The following is a 17,510-nucleotide window of genomic DNA, read 5'->3' as shown; positions in this document are numbered from 1 at the left end:
CTGGGACTTGGCGGGGGGGATAGAATACAGGAAGCAGTGACTTAGATGCACTGAAGTTTACAGAGTGTGGTGGCCAGGAGTGCACTGGAATAGCTGCGTCTGGAGGTGACAAAGGTGTAATGAGGGTTTCAGTGGAAGAAAGCTGAGCCAGGGACACCATGGTCACAGTGTCCTTCATAACTTTGAATAGGGCCCTTCGGTGCTGTGGGAGGGGTGAACCTGATTGGAGGGATTCAAATAGGGAGTTGTGCAAGAGATGGGCACAGATCTGGGGGGGGGCAGGGGGGAAAGGAGGGGGGCAGTGGCCGGGACAAAATGTTCAAGGACTTGAGAGGAAAGAGGGGTAGGAGATGGAGTGGCAGTTTACAAAGAGTCAAGGGTGGGTTTTTAAAGGAGGGGTGATGACAGGGATTGTGAAAGGAAGGGGGACAATACCTGAGGAGATGGCACCATTTACAATGTCAGCTAGCATGAGAGCCAGGAAGGGAATTTGGGTGGTCAGCAGTTTAGTGGGAATGGAGTCAAGGGAGCAGGAGGTGGGTATCGCGACCGAGCTGAGCTTGAAGAGAGAATGGACGGAGATGGGAGAGAAAATAGGGAGAGATGCAGGTTCTGTGCTAGAGTGCGAATCTGGGAGGAGGTTTGGCTTTGTTGGTAAGAGGAAGGAGGGGGAAGCAGCAAAGGCAGCTGAATGAATGGTCTCTATCCTGGCTGGCCAGACAGTATTATACATTAAGAAGTCTGACCAAACAGTCACATTTTATATTAATAAGGCTGGTCAAACAGTCACATTATGAATGCGTACAGCTTGCCAAACAGGTCACATGTATCTATAGTATATAATATATTATTTACAAGTTTACATAGGCAGTTTCCATTATAAATGTGGGCATGGGAATTTATAATGGGAAATGAGGACAGAGCGCGTGCCTTTCAAATGGAGACTGAACGATGTCTGCGCACCCTGGTCCAATTCTTCTCCTGCACTCTAACCCCACTTCTGAAGACTACATTTGGGGCTAGATTTTCGGGGAGCCCTCAGGCGGGGTTTCAGGCGTGTGGGGGGGGAATCAATCCTGAATTTGGGGGTCCCGACACCATCCCGCCCAAAACCCCGCCTCACGTAAGTTTCAGGGGCGGCGGGTACCTGCCCCGCACTGGGACCCGCCGAAACCAGGCGGGAAGGGATTAGTGCCAATTAACTGCCTGTTAACAGGCAGCTTTTAGCCTAATCCCTATTTTGAGGGGTTTCGTGTGGGTTTCCCGACGGCTCCAAACCACGTCAGGTAGAGCAGGCGGGCCGTCGGGTTGAAGGAGTTGGAGGGGTCGCGATGTTGGCGCTCAGGTGAGTGATGGGTGCATGAGTGCAAAGGTAAGTGTGTTTGGTGTGTCTAAAGTGTGTAAAGAACTTTTACTTACCTGTACTTACCTTAACAGCCTTTCTTCCTGTAGCCGTTGGGAGCCCATCACTCACCTGGAACTTAAAGCTGAACGGCTGCGATCTGTCAAAAGTGACAGCCTTCAGCTTTGAGTGCCGGTAAGAGTTCTAACTGAGTCTGTGCAGAATGACTCAGCGTAGAACTCAGAGTGTCAGTGTTTCACAGCTTCAAACAGCTGTGAGACACTGATATTTCATCTGTCAAGAAACCTGTTGCCGGGTGGCCCTTAATTGGCCTGCTGAGCCCGCTGGGCGAGCTTAACAAGGTCAATCAAGGGAAAATCGCGCGGATTGACCGGACGTCGAAGTAGGCGGGTCAAAAACCCGAAAGGGGAAGTCCCGCCTTCTTCCCGACAGGTTCGACAAAATCGACACCTTGGTCTTCACTCCCTGTGCACCATGGGAGATCGACTAATGATATATTAAAAATCTAATATCTGCAATACTTCCTGCCAACTTTTCCATTACAATTTCCTATGGCCACATTTATAATGGGAATTATCTATGTAAACTTGTCACACTGTAATTTCACCATCCCCACAATGGAGATGCAGCAACACCACCTCTGGCAGGAGGGTGTAATTACAGTGTACTAACAGAAATGTAAGGATGTATGGTCTCCATTTTAACCCCTCCCGTTTACATTTTTACAAACCCAAATCAGGCCATTGACGAGGCTCCCACAAAAGGCAGGAGGAGGAGGTGGCCGAATTAACATTCAAAAGTCGTGGCCGATAAATTTAACTGTAGCTCGGGGGAGTCCCGCGCTGTCGGCTGGCCAACAGCAGATCTGGGGCGCGAGGCACCAACTGCCTAAGGTAAGTTCTGAAGATCAGCTCCTTTTAGCACACCTTGTGGGTCAAGAGGTGCAGGAGTGCTGCCTCCAGGCCTCACAAGGAAGCCTTCAGCCCTCCCCAACCCCGGTCTTCTGCGTCTCCTGATCACAGCCCAGCTCGCAGCCTGAAGACACCCCACCTACTGACTTCTGGAGACCGTCCCTGTGAGTCCCTGGCTTCGGCCTCCTGCCACTACTTATTGCTCCCGCCTGCTGGCCAGGCAGTCAATCAGCACAAAATTATTCAAATGAGGTCCTGCCATTAAGATCAGCAGAACATCCACGTCGGGTTCCACGCCCACTACCAGGCTCCCCCACACCATTCCTGCCCTCCCCGTTAACATCAGGGTCATTGACTTTCAATTGGGCACTGAATTATGTCTGCGTACTGATCCAATTATCCCACCCTCCAACCCTGCTTCACCTGAAGAATACACTTGGTCTTAACTCCTCTTGTACAAAACCATGGAGAATCGACTAGCTATCACTTAATAAGGCTGACCAAAGCACAATCCTTGGATAATATTTTGGATCAATATTTTTTTGGCTAAAAAACACTAATCTTTCCAAAGATCACATCAAGTTATTTGAAATCTCACTTACCGGTACCTTCAACTTAAAATCATCTCGAGTAAATCTCAGGCTAAAGTCAGAGATTGCTCTCTGAAAGGTTCCTGAAGGTCGAAGGACGAGGGCCAATTCAAGGTTTCCTGGGAATGATCCCTAGAATGAGAGAGAAAATAGAAGTACCGATTTAAATCCGAAAAAGCCCAATCAGAAAATGGAGACTTGCAGAAGGCAACAGTTGTTCATTCATAGGTATAATGCCTAATGCTGACACTTTGCCTCAGTCTATTAGTTGGTAACAGGTTCGAGTATGAAACTAATGCAATAGTTGAAGAGTATAGCAGTACTGAGTGTTTCTCAGAGTGCACAGAACAGAGAAAGAAAAGTAACACATAGCACCTTTCATGTACTTAGTATGTCCCACAGCCAAATAAGTACTTTGGAAGTGTAGGCACTTGAAATATAGGGAAATGGACAGCCAATTAGCACACAGTAAGGTCCCACAAAAAGCAATGAGATAATTGACCAGTCATGTTTTGGTGGTGTTGGATGAGGGATCAATGCTGGCCATGGCACTGGATAACTCCCCCCTCTTTTCCAAATAATGCTGTAGGAGCATTTACAGCTACCCCAACAGAAAAAGAGAAAATGCTGGAAATACACAGCAGGTCAGTCAACACTTGGAAAGAGAAAAGGCAGGTTAATGTTACTACATTAGTCGCTACATGTGTCAATCCGGAGCAGGAACACTGGCTGAGGTTCCCTCCAGTGCTGCATTCATTCCAGCCTCCAGCGTTAGATTGATGGTGTAATACGACAGAACAGCAGCAGCTGGTAAACAACCTCTCAGCCCAGCATCTGCGAGGTACCCTGTTAAAGTTGTTCAACACGTTTGTTGCATTAACAGTGCAGTTTAAATTTAAAAATTCCCATCCAAATTCTCCCTGCCAAATTCTCATTCCCCCAAAATTTAGAATCCTTTACCTGGGTACTGACTACATGCAGTCTATCGCTGCCCCCCACCACCCTTGTGAGCCTTGATGGTGAGTGCTGACTGGTACGTGACTGTGGGGACATTGCAGCCAAGCCTGGTCCTGTTCTTCACCAAAATCCACGCGTGAACATTTCCGATGTGCCAGGGTGTGGGAACTGCTGACTTAGAGAGCCCCTGCCCCGGTCCTGATCCCCTTATGCTAGGCTACTCAGGAGCGAGGTTAGGCAGCACTATTTCACACAAAGGGTAGTGGAAATCTGGAACTCTCCACCAAAAGGCTGTGGATGCTGAAGGTCAATTGAAAATTTCCAGCTGGAGACTGATAGATTTTTGTTAGGTAAGGGTATTAAGGGATATGGAGGTAAGGCAGGTAAATGGAGCTGAGGTACAGATCAGTGATTATCCAACTGATGGCGATACAGGCATAAGGGGCTGAATGGCCTGCTCCTGTTCCCATGTCGATGGTCTTCGAGGGGCGGGCAGAGATTGGAAATGATGGCACCATGTTGGGACCGGGTCCTGGGGGAGTTTGAAGTCAGTTGAGTGGGGATCCTGCCGAAGTTAACATTAGACGTCCACCGGAACAGCCAAGAAATTTTAAACTGCGTGGCTTTTATATTTTGGGCGAAGGGAATGGAAATCAATTGTGTGTTTTGCTGATATTTATAAATTACACACTAACACTCAGAAGCAATGAATGAAAGCCCTGAGATCTCCCATGGTGGAAATCCTGTGTGTTCAGTACTTTGCTCCCCCAAAATGTGAAACTAAATGTAAAGGAAGTGTATTTTTAGATTTCTAATATCACAAAAATATTCTACAAATTCCTGGGTACATTGCAGCTGTAAAACACAGAAATGGTTTGGCAGCTCAGCCCAGGTATTTAATATTTCAATCATCATGAGGTCTATGATTTAGAGAGTGATGGTAACACATAGCAATGAGTAAAATGAGTGAGAGAGGACCAAGCAAAAGTAGGATATAAATCCACTTTGTGTTACTGTTAATGACTGCATATGATTTAAATAAAATCAGGAAATTTTTTATCGAAAGATTATTTTTTAACATGCACGAGCACTAAAAGGAATTAGAACATAGTCGATGCTTTACAAATATAGGGCAAAATCAGTGGTCCTGCCCTCCCAGTAGGGAGAATGTGTGTCAGTGTGCCCAATCGCTGAGCCTTCCTTTCAGAGTGGGAGCAGTGAATTTACCCTGTGCTGTTCCAGTGTCACTGGAAATCTGACTCTTGAAATCAGCTCAATGTGTACCATGGGCTGCCTTAGCAAAAGGTTTCCCCTGCCTATGGGCTACAAAGCACACTGTGATCCATCCCACGTATGACTGCTTCAATTTACATGTTTGTTATTCAGCAACTGCTTTAAAGGTACGACAGTGCTCATGAGGAGGCGGCAGCTGAAATCTGAGCTGCAACGAGACTCACCGCAATTCGCAGCAGCGATGCTTTCACAGAGGACCATTTGTCCTGTCTCCTGTCCACGAGCAGAATAAATCCAATGCCACCATCTTGAAGGCTGAACATGAAAAGAAGTTCAGGAATTAAATTGAAAATAAAAAACAGCAGCTTCTCTCAGATAATTGCACCAAACACAAGCCTCTCGGTGTGCGGACTCTTCCACTGAACAGTCCGCCTGGCTGCACACTTCTTTCACAGACGTTAATTCTCCTGATAGTGAGCGCTGGATTCAAAGCCACCACTCCATTCATTAGTGAGGAACAATCCACTGCCAAATTCAACCATCACTAAAGTCATGAGACAAGATCAGAGCACACTCTTCTTGACACTGTCACCAGTCACACATCACAACAGGTCACAGTTGCTGATGAAGCCACATGGTTCAACAAGTTTATAAGATACTGTAAATTATGGTCGTTCGAGAGATCCAGGAAATCTCTCACAACATGTGTTAAATCCTTCAGAAAATGAAATTTCAGCATTTCCCAAAAGGAGCAGCAGGGATGCATTCAGTGTCAACATCAGATCGACTGTATACAGAGGTAGGACAAGCTGTGGGGCAGTGATCTGTCAGAAGCAGTTTCACTTTTCTGTTTCATTCAACTATACGTGTCACACACAGTGCCGAACGAAGGAGTCAGCAAACCCCAGTCTCTGTAAATCGGAGCCAATTGTACAATGCCAGCAGCTGGCTTCAAGCCAATCACAATTGGGATGTAAAGGAGATGGACAAGCACATAACCAGCGAGCAAATATTTCGATTGCTAATGCAATCACACTGAAGCGAACTACAGACCTCAGATATGACCTCTCCTTTGGATTATTCTGTTGCAAAATTCTGCTTTTATATTCAGTGGGTGCAGAACAAATGGGCAGCAGCTGTGAGCCTGAGCCCACCCACTGCAGAATTTGTTCAACAATAAAATCCTCTTCTCTAGCTTGAGATTTGCTGTATTATGTAGGTGTTGCTTCAGTAGCTGAGAAGAGCTTTCCTCCCTCTTTACATTTCCGAATTAAAATCCAAAAGCAGTTTTAATTACAGTGCAGGAAAGTCATAGTCATAGAATGATACAGCACACAAGGAGGCCATTCGATCCATCATGCCTATGCCGGCTCTTTGAAAGAGCTATCCAATTAGTCCCACTCAACGTTCTCTATAAGGTGTGCAGCCACACACCTCTCTGCCAGCCCAGTGCAGCCCGGGACCAGTTTTTTCAATGTAAAGTTTCGCAATGGCCCACATGCCCAAAAACAAAATAAGAGGGAACATTGGTCCCACTCCCCTGCTCTTTCCCCATAGCCCTGCAAATTATTTCCACTTCTAGTATTTCTCCAATTCCTTTTTGAATGTTACTGATGAATCTGCTTCCACCGCCCTTTCAGGCAGTGCATTCCAGAGCATAACAACTCACTGCGCGATGAAGATACAAATATCCAGTTCAGTTCACCGGTGGACATGACTGTTATTACCCTGTGTTACACTATAGCATTGTTACATATTCGGTAGTAGGGACACACCCCTAAGCGCAAGGCACTCAGACTAGTTACAGGAGCAACTTTTACTGCTGTACCCACAAGAATATCTACAGAAAGACTGTAAACTTGTAACATCCTCCTCTTAGGGTTGGTGATGGCCCTGCTTCTCCCGTTGTAGGGGTGGGGATTAGTGGTAATGGGCCTGTCATTTCCTCTGGAGGTAGTGATGGACCTGTCCATCCATCTGGGAGATGACATGGGTCCTGTCCCTTCCTGATGTAGCATGTTCATTAATTTGTATTTGTAGGGTCAGCTGTGGCTCAGTGGGTGGCACGCTCGCCTCCGAGTCAGAAGGTTGTGGGTTCAAGTCCCACTCCAGAGACTTGAGCACGGAAATCCAGGCCGACACTCCAGGGCAGTGCTGAGGGAGTGCTGCACAGTCGATGGTGTCGTCTTTTGGATGAGACGTTAAACTGAGGCCCCGTCTGCTCTCTCAGGTGGACGTAAAAGATCCTGTGGCACTATTTTGAAGTAGAGCAGGGAGTTATCCCCGGTGTCCCTCAATCAACTACACTGCAAAAAAGAAATACCTGATTGGCTGTAAAGCGCTTCGGGACGTCCAGTGGTCATGAAAGGTGCTATATAAATGCAAGTCTTTCTTTTTCCTCTGTGTGACAGTATCAAGCCCATGTCTCCTTTTGGGGAGTGGTGAAGGTCCTGTTCCCCCCTCCTGTGGGGGTGGTGGGAAGGAAGGGAGTGTTAATGGTCCTGTCCCTTCCTTGAGTGATGATGATCCTATTCAACCCTGGGCGGGGGAAGGTGCGTAATAATAGCCCTGACCCTCCCGCTACAGGGTGGTGAAGGTGGAGGGGTGTTGAGGGCTCTCTCTCTCTCCAGTGGGGGAGGGGAGGTGATGGGTCTGTATCTCCAGTGAGGGGTGATGAGGGTTGTGTATCTTTAATGGGAGAGGGGTGGTGAGGGTTCTGTATCTCCAGTGGGGATGGGGAGAGGAGGGTTCTGTATATTTTTTTTTATTCATTCATGGGATGTGGGCATCGCTGGCAAGGCCAGCATTTATTGCCCATCCCTAGTTGCCCCCGAGGTGGTGAGCCGCATTCTTGAACCGCTGCAGTCTGTCTTCTTGTAGTGGCTTGGTACAACTGAATGGCTTGCTAGTCCATTTCAGAGGGCAGTTAAGAGTCAACCATGATGCTGTGGTTCTAGAATCACATGGAGGCCAGACCAGGTAAGGACAGTAGATTTCCTTCTCTGAAGGACGTTAGTGAACTAGAACTGTTTTTACAACAATCCGATAGTTTCATGGTCATGTCACCATTACTAGCTTTTTATTTCAGTTTTATTTAATAGCAGAATTTAAATTCGCCAGCTGTCACGGTGGGATTTGAACTCATGTCTACAGATCATTACTCCAAGCCTTTGGATTACTAGTCCAATAACATCAACACTGTGCTACTGTTCCTCCGGTGGGGGAGGGATGGGGAGGGTTCCGGGAGCTCTGCAGTGTGCTGGGAATGGGGAGTGACCGGGGAGCTCTACAGTGCGCTGGGAATGGGGAGTGACCGGGGAGCTCTACAGTGTGCTGGGAATGGGGAGTGACCGGGGAGCTCTACAGTGCGCTGGGAATGGGGAGTGACCAGGGAGCTCAGCAGTGAGCTGGGAATGGGGGTGAACGGGGAGCTCAGCAGTGAGCTGGGAATGGAGAATGACCGGGGAACTCTACAGTGAGCTGGGAATGGAGAATGACCAGGGAACTCTACAGTGAGCTGGGAATGGGGGTGAACGGGGAGCTCAGCAGTGAGCTGGGAATGGGGGTGAACGGGGAGCTCAGCAGTGAGCTGGGAATGGGGGTGAACGGGGAGCTCAGCAGTGAGCTGGGAATGGGGGTGAACGGGGAGCTCAGCAGTGAGCTGGGAGTGGGGGTGACTGGGGAGCTCAGCAGTGAGTGGGGGTGAACGGGGAGCTCTACAGTGCGCTGGGAATGGAGAATGACCGGGGAGCTCTACAGTGCGCTGGGAATGGGGGTGAACGGGGAGCTCAGCAGTGAGCTGGGAATGGAGAATGACCAGGGAGCTCAGCAGTGCGCTGGGAACGGGGGTGAACGGGGAGCTCTACAGTGAGCTGGGAATGGGGGTGAACGGGGAGCTCAGCAGTGAGCTGGGAGTGGGGGTGAACGGGGAGCTCAGCAGTGAGCTGGGAATGGAGAATGACCAGGGAGCTCAGCAGTGCGCTGGGAACGGGGGTGAACGGGGAGCTCTACAGTGAGCTGGGAATGGAGAATGACCAGGGAGCTCAGCAGTGAGCTGGGAATGGGGGTGAACGGGGAGCTCAGCAGTGAGCTGGGAATGGAGAATGACCAGGGAGCTCTACAGTGCGCTGGGAATGGGGAGTGACCGGGGAGCTCTACAGTGCGCTGGGAATGGGGAGTGACCGGGGAGCTCTACAGTGCGCTGGGAATGGGGAGTGACCGGGGAGCTCTACAGTGAGCTGGGAATGGGGAGTGACCGGGGAGCTCTACAGTGAGCTGGGAATGGGGAGTGACCAGGGAGCTCAGCAGTTAGCTGGGAATGGGGGTGAACGGGGAGCTCAGCAGTGAGCTGGGAATGGAGAATGACCAGGGAACTCTACAGTGCATTGGTCGGACCAATCAGACGCTATGTTACAAGACTGTTTTGATTCCACTGACTGGGATATGTTCCGGAATGCCTCGGACAATGACATCAACACATATACAGATTCAGTCATTAGTTTCATAAACAAGTGCATAGACGACGTTGTTCCGAGGATTGTTGTACGAATATTTCCCAACCAGAAACCATGGGTAAATGGCGATATCCGTGCTATGCTAAAAGCACGGTCCATCGCATTCAACTCTGGGGACATAGATGAGTACAAGAAATCAAAGTACGAGCTAAGAAAAACCATCAAAAATGCAAAAAAACAATACACGGATAAAGTGGAGTCACACTATCACAGCTCAGATTCGCGAAGGATGTGGAGTGGACTACAATCTATTACAGACTACAAAGGGAAACCCAGCTGTGTCATGCCCAGCAATGCCTCTCTCCCGGACGAGCTTAACACTTTTTACGCCCGGTTTGAGGCCAACAACAACTGGCCTGTTACAAGGGCGCCCGCGGCTCAGGACGAACCGGTCTTCTCAATCTCCGTGGCTGACGTGAGCAAGACTTTTAAGAGAATGAACACCCACAAAGCACCCGGTCCAGATGGAATCCCTGGGCGTGTCCTTAGAGCATGCGCTGACCAGCTGGCAGCCGTGTTTACGGATATATTCAACCGTTCACTGTACCAGTCTGTAGTCCTCACCTGCTTCAAGATGATATCGGTTATTCCAGTCCCCAAAAAAACAAAAGTAACCTGTTTAAACGACTACCGCCCCATAGCACTCACTTCTGTCCTCATGAAGTGCTTTGAGAGGCTAGTCAAAACTCACCAACTCCTTACTAACTGACACACTGGACCCACTCCAATTTGCTTACCGCCCAAAAAGATCTAGGGATGATGCCATCGCCACTGTACTGCACACTGCCTTATCACACCTGGATAAGAGGAACACCTATGTGAGAATGTTGTTCATTGATTATAGTTCAGCATTCAATACCACTATCCCATCCAAGCTTGTCAACAAGCTCAGTGAGCTAGGGCTTAACACCTCCCTATGCAACTGGATCCTGGACTTCCTGACGGGCAGACCCCAGGTGGTGGAAATAGGCAGTAACACCTCCTCAACACTGATCCTGAACATGGGAGCTCCCCAGGGTTGTGTGCTCAGCCCCCTTCTGTACTCCCTGTTTACTCACGATTACGTGGCCACGCACAACTCCAACTCCATCATCAAGTTTGCTGATGACACTACCGTTGTAGGCCTGATCACAGATGGCGACGAGACAGGCTACAGGGAGGAGGTAAGAGCTCTAGCAGAATGGTGCAAGTACAACAACCTCTCCCTCAACATCAGCAAAACAAAGGAGATGATCGTGGACTACAGGAAGTGGCAGGGGGAGGGACACACCCCAATCTACATCGAAGGGGCTGAGGTGGAGAGGATCAGCAGCTTCAAATTCCTGGGTGTATTCATTACGGAGGACTTAACGTGGTCCCATCACATCGACGTCGTAACCAAGAAGGCATGCCAACGCCTGTTCTTCCTCAGGAGACTGAAGAAATTTGGAATGGCCCCCCAGATTCTCACCAACTTCTACCGGTGCACCATCGAGAGTATCCTGTCCGGCTGCATCACTACCTGGTATGGCAACTGCACCGCCACAGACCGCAAGGCTCTACAGATGGTGGTGAAAGTTGCACAACATACTATAGGAATTAAACTACCTGCTGTCCAGGATATCTACCCCAAGTGGTGCCGGGGGAAGGCCCTGAGAATGATTAAAGACGCAAGCCACCCCAGCCACAACCTCTTCGCCCTGCTCCCGTCCGGTAAGAGATACCGAAGCATACGGTCTCGTACCAGCAGGTTTCGAAACAGCTTCTACCCCCACGCCATAAGACTCATGAACTAATAATTTATTATTATTTATTACTGTTGTTTTATTTATTATTACTGTATTTCTATTAGTATTTTTATCATTGTTATGCCATATTTATTCCAATGTTGGGAGGACTCGTAAAAATCAACATTACATTGTGCAGTACACACGTCTGCTGCATATATGACAAATAAAATTGAATTGAATTGAATTGAATGGGGAGTGACCGGGGAGCTCTACAGTGCGCTGGGAATGGGGAGTGACCGAGGAGCTCTACAGTGAGCTGGGAATGGGGAGTGACCGGGGAGCTCAGCACTGCGCTGGTAATGGGGAGTGACCGGGGAGCTCAGCACTGCGCTGGTAATGGGGAGGGTATCCAGGTCTAAAAGCAAAAATCTCAAGGAACGCAGCGTTAAAAATAATCACTAGTTCCAAATGAGGAAATAGTGAAACCTTTTCTGTTAACAGGTCTCCCACAGGAACTCATCAGACACTTTGATGACAATTCGTCAAGTCCCAGCTCTCGCTGTGCCTCATCCATCAGTAACAAAGGATCGCCGCTAGGCGGCGGCACGTCAATAGATTTGGAAAAAAGCAAGTGAAAGCCATGGGTCAGTCAGCGTCAGTAACCACAGTCTGCTGTGTGGAGCCTACCTCAGAGCTGGCAACTGGAAAATAAGTGACCCCGAACCAAGTGGACAGGTGGGGAACAACAGGTAAAAGGCAAGAATCAGGAATGCTGACTCGTGTCAGTGGTTTGAAGCCCCAGAGATTTTCTGGAAAAATTGAAACTGGTGGATGATGCACAGGGATGAAAGGTCTTCCTGCCACCAGTTAACTGACAAACGTCACCTCTCCTAGAACACCTTCAGATCAGGCACTGCCTCCAGAACCCAGCATTGCTTTGCACACTTCAGTGTCGGTCTACTCCTTCCCTTCAGAACTCCTCCTCCACTCCCCCACCACGTCCAGCCTGTGCACAGTGCTCACCTGCGTGAACTGATCGGGCAGCAAACCTGAAGTAAGCCTGGGATCCAGGCCTTGACCATGTGTTAAAGAAGCGGGTGCTGGGGAGAGGGTTAGAGACAGACACAAACAAAATGCACATACATCGCACGCACTGCATCCTACACAAGATCCGCAACAACAATAACTTGCATTTATTTAACGCCTTTAACATAGTAAATCGTCCCAAGGCGCTTCACAGGAGCCTTATCAAAAAAAGTGACACCAAGCCATGTACAGTAAGAAGATAACAGGACAGGTGACCAAAAGCTTGGTTAAAGAGGTAGGTTTTAAGGAGTGATAAGGCGGTGCGAGGTAGAGAGGCAGAGAGGTTTAGGAAGGGAATTCCCGACGTTAGGTCCTCGGCAGCAAAAGGTACGGCTGCCAATTGAGGAGCGAAGGAAATCAGGGAAATGCACAAGAGGCCAAAATTGGAGGAGTGCAGTGATCTCGGAGGGTTATAGAAACATTAGAACAGGAGGCCATTTAGCCCCTTGAGCCTGTTCCGCCATTCAATGAGCTCATGGCTGATCTGTGACCTAACTCCATATACCTGCCTTTGGCCCATATTCTTTAATAACCTTTGCTTATCAGAAATCGATCAATCTCAGATTTAAAATTAACAACTGATCGAGCATCAACTGCTGTTTGTGGAAGAGTTTTCCAAACTTCTCCCACCCTTTGCATGTAGAGATTTTCCGAACTTCACTCCTGAAAGGTCTGGCTCTAATTTTTAGACTAGGGGTCCTAGTCCTAGACGCCCCAACCAGCGGAAATAGTTTCTCAATCTACCCCATCAGTTCTCCTTAATATCTTGAAAACTTCGATCAAATCACCCCTTCACCGTCTAAATTCCAGGGAATACAACCCTCGTTTGTGTAATTAACTATGGATTCATTAGGCTGTGGGGCTGGAGGAGGTTACAGAGATAGGGAGGGGCGAGGCCATGGAGGGATTTGAACACAAGGATGAGAATTTTAAAATCAAGGCGTTGCTGGACCGGGAGCCAATGTAGGTCAGTGAGCCCAGGAGTGATGGGTGAATGGGACTTGGTGCGAGTTAGGACACGGACAGCGGAGTTTTATGAGCTAAAGTTTACGGAGGGTGGAGAATAGGAGGCCAGCCAGGAGATTATTGGAATGGTCGAGTCTCGAGGTAACATTAGCCTGGATGAGGGTTTCAGCAGCAGATGAGCTGAGGCGGGGGCGGGCGATATTACGGAGGTGGAAGTAGGCGGCCTTCGTGATGAACAGGATATGGAGTCGGATGGTCAGCTCAGAGTCAAATAGGACTCCGAGGTTGCAAACAGCCTGGTTCAGCCTCAGGCAGTGGCCAGGGAGGAGTATGGAGTCAGTGGCTAGTGAACGGAGTTTGTGGCGGAGGAAACGTCTGCTCATCCAGTACTGGAAGTCGTACATCCACGTGGCTAATCTTGTTATTCTAGGTTGGGTCCCGTAAGGACACATGGCCAAGTCTGGCCCCATTGAATGCAGACAGTGAGCTAGATGAGGCCATGGACCAGACAATCATTAGTTTGATGTTTAGTGGTACACCCTGGGAAAAAGATCATGGGTCGGTGATCCCACCACATCCCCACTCGGCACCCCAAACTGGCATCCCAACACTGTCAGGTGGAAAATCAGCATCGGACCTGGAACAGTGAGCCAACTTACCACCAGTCAGCTGATATTGAATGTATTAATGTAGCATTGTGCAATGCGAGTCAAGTCCAAGGGTACTGTTCAGGAGGGGAAGAGGGGCAGAGGGGGAGGGAAGGGTTTAGAAATGGAGAGGAAAAGGGGATGTGTATAGAAGATTAAGGGGTGAGCTAATTGAGGTGTTTAAGATGATTAAAGGAGTTGATAAGAGTAGATAATGATAAACTATTTCCTCTGGTGGGGCATCCAGAACAAGGGGGCATTCCCTTAACATTAGAGCCAGGCCATTCAGGGGTGATGTCAGGAAGCACTTCTTCACACAAAGGGCAGTGGAAATCTGGAACACACTCCCCCAAAAAGCTGTTGAGGCCGGGGGTCAACTGAAAATTTCAAAACTGAGATTGATCGATTTTTGTTACGCAAGGGTATGAAGGGATGAAGGGTTACACAACCAAGGTGAGTAGATACAGATCAGCGTTGATTTAATTGAATGGCAGAACAGGCTCGAGGGGCTGAATGGCCTCCTCCTGTTCCTATGAAACTAGTGCTGAAGGAGAGGGAGTTGGAAGAAATGGAGGGAGTTGGATGGATGACAGTGTCCATGTGAACTGGCAGTGTCTCTGTGAAGTGGGGCGGTGAGGAGTTGGATGTGAGACACTGACTGTTGAGGTAACATTTGGGGAAGTGATGGTCTGTGTTTAAAATCCAAATGTCACTTTGTTTTGCCTCTTAAGATTAATAATATTAGTTGTGAAGTTTAAAAGTTTTCAACCAGAATGCTTTTATTTTAATCTAAATGTGGGTGATGCTGGAGGTTACATTTATTATCCATCCCTAATTCCCCATAGAATGTTTGCACAACAGCGTGGCTCGCTGGGCTGCATCAAAGAGCAGCAAGAGACAATTGCACGTGTCGAGGTGGCAGGTTCCCTTCCCTGAAGGCCATTAGAGAATCAGCTGGGTTTTTACAACAATCCAGCAGCTTTCAATGTCATTTCCTGGAGCCAGTCCACAAATGACCAGATTTATTGAATTTAATTTTGTAACTTGTCATGGTGGGATTTGACCTGGGCCATTGCTAATACACTACGGTACCAGCTGGATTACAGCAACAACAACAACCTGTATTTATAAAGCGCCTTTAACGTAATAAAACGTCCCAAGGCGCTTCACAGAGTATTGTAAGACAAAAAATTTGTCACCGAGCCACATAAGGAGAAATTAGGGCAGGTGACCAAAAGCTTGGTCAAAGAGGTAGGTTTTAAGGAGCGTCTTAAAGGAGGAAAGAGAGGTAGCGAGGCGGAGAGGTTTAGGCAGGGAATTCCAGAGCTTGGGTCCTAGGCAAAAGATGGCACGGCCACCAAAGGTTTCGCGATTATAATCAGGGATGCTCAAGAGGGCAGAATTAGAGGAGCGCAGATATCTCAGGGGGGGGTTGTGGGGCTGGAGGAGATTACAGAGATAGGAAGGGGCGAGGCCATGGAGGGATTTGAAAACAAGGATGAGAATTTTGAATTCGAGGCGCTGCTTAACCGGGAGCCAATGTAGGTCAGCGAGCACAGGGGTGATGGGCGAACGGGACTTGGTGCAGGGTTAGGACACGGGTAGCCAAATTTTGGATCACCTCAAGTTTATGCAGGGTAGAATGTGGGAGGCCAGCCAGGAGTGCGTTGGAATAGTCAAGTCTGGAGGTAACAAAGGCATGGATGAGGGTTTCAGCAGCAGATGAGCTGAGGCAAGGGCGGAGACGGCGATGCTACAGAGGTGGAAATAGGTGGTCTTGGTTATGCTGCGGATATGTGGTCAGAAGCTCATTTCAGGATCAAATATGACACCAAGGTTGTGAACAGTGTGGTTGAGCCTCAGACAGATGTTAGGGAGAGGGATGGAGTCAGTGGCTCGGGAACGGAGTTTGTGGCAGGGACCGAAAACAATGGCTTCGGTCTTCTCAATATTTAATTGGAGAAAATTTCTGCTCATCCAGAACTGGATGTTGGACAAGCAGCCTGACAATTTAGAAACCGTGGAAAGGTCGAGAGAAGTGGTAGTGAGGTAGAGCTGGGTGTTATCAGTGTACATGTGGAAACTGACGCTGTGTTTTCGGATGATGTCGCCAAGGGGTAACATGTAGATGAGAAATAGGAGGGGGCCAAGGATAGATCCTTGGGGGACACCAGAGGTAACGATGCGAGAGCAGGAAGAGAAGCCGTTGCAGGTGATTCTCAGGCTATGATTAGATAGATAAGAATGGAACCAGGCGAGTGCAGTCCCACCCAGCTGGACGACAGTGGAGAGGTGTTGGAGAAGGATGGCGTGGTCAACCGTGTCAAAGGCTGCAGACAAGTCGCGAAGGACGAGGAGGGATAGCTTACCTTTGTCACAGTCACAAAGGATGTCATTTGTGACTTTGATGAGAGCCAGTTGACGAAGAGCAACACAAAGAAATTCTAGTTCAGTTCTAGCCTCTTCAAATTATTACAAAATAATCTACATTTTTAAAAATGTAAAAAGGTGACATTTAAAGAATATTAAAAAAAACACAGATCAAAAGTGCACAGCACTGATTTGGTTTTCAATGTGGATGCCGACAGGGATTAGTTGGGCCGAATGGCTTGTTTCCATGTTGTAACCTCTAAGGGCCGGATCTTGCTGGGGAAATAATGGTGTGTTAACGACGCATGCCGTTATTAATGCGTAAAAAGGCCAGCAAATTCAGGGGATTAAGTGATACAGCGAGAGGTACAAATCTCCAGAAGTTACTGGTCGAATTACGCCGCTCCGCCGTTAGTCTTGTACAAATGGCATCTCGCCCTTAGCCCTCTGTTATTTTTAAGAACTTGCTGGATTTGCATATGAATTGCACATTAAACTCACCACAGAAAGTTAGGGCTCATAATTAATAACGCAAGTACCCTTTAAACAATGTGATAATTGTTAATGCAATGCCAATCAACCTCTCTGGCACACAAAGGGAACAATTTAAACTGTTGAGTCTCATTCCTGCAGGTAGTAAATTACATAAGACCATGAAACATAGGAGCAGGAGTCGGTCATTCGGCCCCTCGAGCTTGCTCCGCCATTCAATAAGATCATGACTAATCTGATCTTGGCCTCAACTCCACTTCCCTGCCCGCTCCCCATAACCCTCCACTCCCTTACATTTCAAAAATCTGTCCATCTCCACTTTAATTATATTCAATGACCCAGCCTCCACAGCTCTCTGCGGAAGAGAATTCCAAAGATTCACAACCCTCAGTGAAGAAATTCCTCCTCATTTCCGATTTAAAAGGGTGCCCCCTTATTCTGAAATTATGCCCCCTAGTTCTAGATACCCCCACGAGGGGAAACATCCTCTCTGCATCTACCCTGTCAAGCCCCTTCAGAATCTTATATGTTTCAATAAGATCCCCTCTCATTCTTCTAAACTCCAATGAGTATAGGCCCAACCTGCTCAACCTTTCTTCATAAGACAACCCCTTCATCTCCGGAATCAACCTAGTGAACCTTCTCTGAACTGCCTCCAATGCAAGTATATCC

The 17,510-nt window shown here is 48.2% G+C and overlaps 1 protein-coding gene across 5 annotated transcripts in view; it reads right to left on the bottom strand.

Moving 5' to 3' along the window:
• mcf2la (mcf.2 cell line derived transforming sequence-like a) overlaps positions 1 to 17,510 on the bottom strand; it is a 581,983-nt gene that overhangs the window by 108,351 nt on the left and 456,122 nt on the right. For all 5 annotated transcript variants that reach the window (XR_015080758.1, XM_086006132.1, XM_086006130.1 and 2 more), the window contains 2 exons: positions 5,279 to 5,369; positions 2,877 to 2,996 (listed from right to left, as the gene is read on the bottom strand). Coding sequence is in view for 4 of the 5 variants with exons in the window: in XM_086006132.1 (XP_085862258.1) it covers positions 2,877 to 2,996; positions 5,279 to 5,369 (211 nt within the window). In the remaining variant the exon portion in view is untranslated. The remainder of the gene's footprint in view (positions 1 to 2,876; positions 2,997 to 5,278; positions 5,370 to 17,510) is intronic.

Source organism: Somniosus microcephalus, chromosome 14 (assembly GCF_052327205.1).
Source record: "Somniosus microcephalus isolate GS21.2 chromosome 14, FLI_Smic_1.0, whole genome shotgun sequence".
NCBI classification, from domain to species: domain Eukaryota; kingdom Metazoa; phylum Chordata; class Chondrichthyes; order Squaliformes; family Somniosidae; genus Somniosus; species Somniosus microcephalus.
This window is presented reverse-complemented; position numbering and strand designations above follow the sequence as displayed.